We start from the raw sequence: 5,810 nt of genomic DNA on the forward strand, positions 1-5,810 counted from the left end.
TGCAGACCATAAAGTGTGTGTCACAACTATGACTGATGTCAACAACTAACGTCAATTCTGCCTAGGTAGCTCCAAAGGCGCCACAGATAATAGGTAAACGAAGGAATATGGCTGTGTTACAATACAATTTTATTCATGGAGATTTGAATTTCATACAATTTCCACGTGTCATGAAATACCACCCTTTAAAAATTTTTTTCAACCATTTACAACTGTGAAGTCATTCGTCGCTTGCAGTCACACAAAATCAGAAGGCTAATGGATTTTGCCTGCTGGTGTTTGCTATCCCCTGCTCTTCTCCATCCCTGCATCTCTAAGGTCGGGGAAGCAAGCCCATGTCTAAACCAACATCCAGTCTTGCAAGGAAATACTCCTGGGAATTAACCCCAAACCTTGTAAGCAATTCTCTCAGGGAAACTCTCCCCCCACCCCCATCAGTGAAAGGACCGGGAAAGTTGGAGGAGATGATAGTTTCTAAGAACAATACACTCCTATCACAACAATGTCCCAGAACCTCCCTTACATATCACCATAGTAATGGCCACCAAAACAGCTCAATACTTCTCATGGGCTCCCCACCACACCCCCGACTGGGCCCTGGAGTATGTAGTAATTCCTGCAGAGTTCAGTAAACTTGGGGATGTTAAATCTCTATCAATACCTCACATTATTGTTACATAATTTAGACATCAGAAACATTGAACAATTTACTTTTTTAAAAAAATTATTTTCCCAAATGGGTCCCTCAATTGACCTTCCAGGTGGCTTAAGAGCCACTGATGTATTTAGATAAAGTAAAATAAAAGTTTAATGTCCTGATTTCTTCTTTTGCTATCTCTAAGAGTCATAGAAATCAGGGAGTAACCTGAGAGCCATTCACCATCTGAATGATCAGTGACACTCTCGATGACTGATTGCTGGTCTTCGCTAGCAAAAGCATAAGCAAGGCAGCCGTTGGAGTCATAGCTGTCCCTGGAATGTCATCAAGCTTTCTTGATAATCTAGATGACATTCTTCTAGGCAAAACAATGAATAGGAGACCTGAGTTAACCCAGGGACAAGGTGTTCATCCAAATCAAAACTGCATCTTCACAAGCTTTAGTGGTCAAGGATTAGCGTCAGTCAGGACGACTCTCTGATTTCCATGGACACTTACAAGATCTACAGACTGATTCAAAGCTAGAGAATATTCAATACAACAAAACTGGATCTGACTCCATCTTACTTGAAGAAGTGTAGACACAAGGTAAGAAGTCTCACCTCCTACTTCTTTTCTCTGCACCTGATAGCCATGGATTGACGCCCCATGGAACAACCTTTACAGGAGAGATTAAGGGCTTCCCCACCCTCCTACAAAAACCATTTTTGTTCCTCTCCGAGATTCCATTAGTCATTAAAAAGAAAAACCAAACCCTGATCTGCTGTTATTATTAAAGGTGTGTTTATGCATGTTTGATTGCAAACAGACCATCTTGCACCCCACATTCAAGTTACAAGCCATAAAAGCTGAAGCCCTTTCCTAGTATACACACTCAAGTTAGGACAAGTACTTTTGTGCTGGTATTTTATCTATTTATTTTACCCTGTTTCTGCATCAGTACTAGGGTTTGAAAACTTTAAGGATGAAGAACTGTTATTCAGTAGCAACCCACTCACAGATATATTTGATTGATGTTACTAGATGGGAATGACCATATTGGAAGATCTACAGTTAGAGATCACAGGCTGTAAGTGGATTTTTTTGTGTATCTGTGACAAATGAGGTAAATTTTTTGGTGCATTTGTATTTTCTGAATTTCTACAGTAATCCTATAGCAACTGTTTTAATTTTTACAAATAATTTTTAAATCTTAGGAAATAAACAGAGCAATTATCATGATGAATTTTCAAAAGGAGAAACCAGAACTGGCTCAGAGAAAAAGGACAGACAGCATCCCGAGCAGGCCCCAACTTCTCTGATTCCCCGGTTGGCAATTTCTGGTCTCTGCAATACCTTCTAGAACAATGACCCGGAGACAAATTGGTTATGTCTCCAAAGAATTTAAAGAGGGCACTTAGTGAAGGTAATAAAACTAAGGAGCTAATTACCTGACAAAAAGTAATTTTAAACTTACTTTTGAACCTTGGGTCCGTGTTTGATTTTCCTGACTGGTACTTTGTTCTTGTATTCCAGCCACATAATCTATGTACTCACAGTGAAAAGCAAGGGGCCTGCTTCAGCCCACACGTTGTTTTCCAGTGATTTGTCTGCAGCTCGGACCTTTTCCCAGGATTACTGTTGGGGGACATGACTCTTTCTGCTTCTGGTTTAGACAGAAGGTTTTTCCTTATCAGAGAGAAACCAAGTCACACGTACATGGCATAAACTGAATAAAGCTATTGGTTTTTAAATACTTTATTACACTGACTCTAGTGTCCTTAGTAGATGAATATAATCAAGTTAGCAACGTTGTTTGGTCACTGAGAAAATGAAACATTTCTGAAACCTCACGAAACAGTGTAGTGTGCAAACTAGAGCTAATCAGGCTTTCACCTCTTTACAGAACAGTCACTGCAAGCAGCACGGTACATCATAAGAGCTTTCACTGCTGTCCTTCAGCCTCTAAACTGCAGAGGAGAGATGAAGGCAAACTTCCAAGGAAATGCCCAGGGAACTGCAGTCAAACATTATCCAGGAAGCTGCAGGTAGGATGGCATTACATGAAAGCTCCAACTTGCTTCAAAACCTAGGCTACTGAAGTCTACAATGAAATTCACATTTTCTTTACATACAAAGAAATTACACACATTTAAAGAACTGTTAACCTATGTTAATTCCCAACCTGGTCGATTATTTGTAGTCTTATCATCAAACTTTGTATGAGGTGGTTGTTTTGTTTACTATTCTGTTACTTAAACTATTATAACTTGCTTTAATGATTCAGAAATGAGAGTGACATTTGTATATATAGTCACAGTTTAAGAGAAAGGTAGTTGACCTGAATTTCTGAATTAGGAATGAGGAAAGGTGTTAAATGGCTTTGTTTAAAAAACAAAAAAAGGCCCAACACTATAGGTATAAATGATAGCTTTGTCACTACAAGCATGAATGTAATATAAAGAGACCAGTGTTTTAAAACCAATGTGAACAGACTGACTTTTTAAGAAATCAGCTATTTTAGTTCATTAAGGTGGATTTCACAGCTGCTATGATGTGTCTAGCACTGATTCCAAACATATCCAGCAATTCGCTAGGTTTCCCGCTTTTCTTAGGCACTCCTGACACTGCCAGCTGATGAACGTGGATGCCAGGCTCCCCAGAGATGGCTGCACATATGGCTTCTCCAATGCCACCTTCTCAGTAGTGATCCTCCACCGTGATAACCCGGCCGCCTGTAGCTTTTGCACTGGATATGATGGTGGCAGCATCCAGGGGGTTAATGGTAAACAGGTCAATGACACAGACAGAAATACCCTGTTGAGAAAGAGCATCGGCAGCCGCTAAGGCTTTAGGCAGAGTAACTCCAGCTCCAATAACTGTGACTTTGTCATTAACAATGTGGCGGATGACCGTGGCCCGTCCAATCTCAAAATTTTCTTGTGGGGTATAGATAACTGCAGTTTCTGACCAGCTGGTCCGAACGAAGCACAACGCCTTTGGGGTTGGCAGCCAGATAAAGAGCACGCTCTGTCGAGACGGCATCACTTGGATAGAACACAGTGCAATTGGGGATGCTTCAGAACATGTCTAGATCTTCCAGGGCCATCTGGGAGGGGTCATCTTCACCAACGGACACCCCGCAGTGGGAACCACTAAGACTGACACTGGTTTGAGATATGGCTCCCTTCCGGATCTGATCAAATGCTCTGGTCAAAAAGGCAGCTGAAGTCCTAACAAAAGCAACGGTTCGACCACGTGTGGCACAGGCCAGTTCTGTTCCGCAGTAAAACAATAAGATGCTCAGAGTGATCTTTCTTGAATATCTCAGAAAAGATGGAGTTCTTTGGGTCGCCATACAGGACAATGGCTCTTTCATTTGCATGGCCCAGTTCAGCTAGAGCCAAACTATATGCTTTCTGAGTAGCTATCTTGTCGCCTGCTTTATAATCAGGCAGGCAGGTCATTTTTATATCTGTGACGCTGACTGGAGGTGAGCCTTCAACAGGGGGTTTGGGTATGAGATTCCTGTTGGTCCGTATCTGACTCTGTTAGTCTGATGACTTCATTTGCTCTTTCTTTCAGCACCGGCTTTCCATGCCAGTTCTCCGCATCCTCAACGTCTGGAATACGCCGGCCCCTGAAGGTCTTCGCAACTACGGCAGCGGGCTTGCTCTTCACTCGCGTCGCTCGGCAAAACGCGTGGCACAAGGCCTCCACGTCCTGGCCATCCACTCCCTACCCAAGTGTTCCGCTCACAGGCTTCGCGGCGACGCCGACAGATGTCTGCGCGGTGCTTTGGGGACGCCACGCCACTCTGTCCCAAGCGGTTCACGTGGAAGACTGCCACGAGGTTACCCAAACTGTAGTGGGAAGCAGAGCCCTCCGAGGCCTCGCCGTCGCCCGGGAGGCAGAACACCCGGTAGCTGGCTCTGGTCCAGTACTCGCCAGCATAAGCCGTTCCACACGCGGCGCCCAACCCAGCCATCCTGTCGCCACATCGACAGACGACAGTCTGGGGGTGGGATGTCCCTCCGGGGCACAGTGAATTGTCCTCAAGTTCAGCAGGTTAGGTTCACTGGTGCCGCCCGCCTCCGCCCAGTTGGCACAGAGCAGTGGAGCCGCATGGCCCTATGGAGAGGACGAACCTGTCGCTGTCCGGCGGCTCCGGCTCTGTCTGTAGCTCATCGCGTGGAAGAAGAGCACCGACACGACCTCGGCCGCGCTGCACCACGACGTGGGGTGGCCCTGATGGAATGGATGCGCAGGTGGTTGGCCAAGTCCTGCAGGACCAGCACGGTGGTCGCGTCCTCGGGGGGGGGGGGGCGGTGTCTGCCACGTTGGCGTCTTCCCCGGTTTCTGAGGAGCGAAAGGGGCGGTGCTAGGACGGTTCCGTCACGTAACAGCGCGCCCTGGCCCCGCCTCCGGGGGAAACGAGCGGGGCATTGCCGTCACGTGACCGCTGCCGCGGCTTCGTCAGGTGACGTCGCTCGCTGGGCCCGCCTCCCTGAGGAAACTGCTAGCCAAGCCGCCTTGGGTTCTCGCCTTGCTACGCCTTCTTCCGGTGAGTGGGTTTTTACTACTTTGTCACTGCCATGTTCAACATTATGAAAAGTAATTAAATGTCTTTATACCCTAACTCGTGGTATACATTCAGAAGGGGGCATTCTTCTGTCCGTGTGTTATGGGAAGCTGTTTGTTGAAGTCGTGCTGCTTTTCATTCCTCGAAGCCACGTCTGAGACATTTTCACGGTTCTGTAGCCGAGCATTAACGGGAATTATCCAAAGTCACTTTCAATCTAACCGATATGGCAGCTCTGTGTCAACGAGACTTTTCAGAGCAGCTGAAAATCCTGTCTGTGACTTGCAGATAGAAGTACCAAAAGGTGCAGGAAAGGTCAAATCTAGACCCGCTGAATGGTGGCATATCTAGAACTGCAATTTCCCAAGTATACCCTAAAATACTGTTAGTAATAATAGCTTTTAAATAAAATGAATTTATTTGCTTCAGTTATAAAACTAAACTTGTGCCATGGAACACTTCTGGTGGGCAAGGGTTATAGCTTATTGTCTAAAAACACAAAAGCACAATGACAGCACTATATCCTCTCCCACTCTGCGGTGTTGAGCAGCTTGATTCTTGAGTAATTATAAGTTAATAATGATTATTAAC

At 45.2% G+C, this 5,810-nt stretch overlaps 1 protein-coding gene across 1 annotated transcript; it reads right to left on the reverse strand.

Annotated features, from left to right (window-relative positions):
- Nucleotides 1-3,157: 3,157 nt before the first annotated feature.
- Nucleotides 3,158-5,564, reverse strand: TKTL2 (transketolase like 2). Its single transcript, XM_027116922.1, is given in 12 exon segments — nucleotides 3,158-3,631; nucleotides 3,633-3,910; nucleotides 3,913-3,933; nucleotides 3,936-4,189; nucleotides 4,191-4,372; nucleotides 4,374-4,624; nucleotides 4,627-4,768; nucleotides 4,770-4,816; nucleotides 4,819-4,887; nucleotides 4,890-4,996; nucleotides 5,093-5,227; nucleotides 5,518-5,564. Coding segments are annotated over 12 exon segments (2,007 nt in total).
- Nucleotides 5,565-5,810: the final 246 nt, after the last annotated feature.

The sequence above is a fragment of the Aethalodelphis obliquidens genome, unplaced genomic scaffold, assembly GCF_003676395.1.
Source record: "Aethalodelphis obliquidens isolate GAN/ISIS:26980383/991018 unplaced genomic scaffold, ASM367639v1 scaffold17, whole genome shotgun sequence".
In the NCBI taxonomy this organism is placed as follows: Eukaryota; Metazoa; Chordata; class Mammalia; order Artiodactyla; family Delphinidae; genus Aethalodelphis; species Aethalodelphis obliquidens.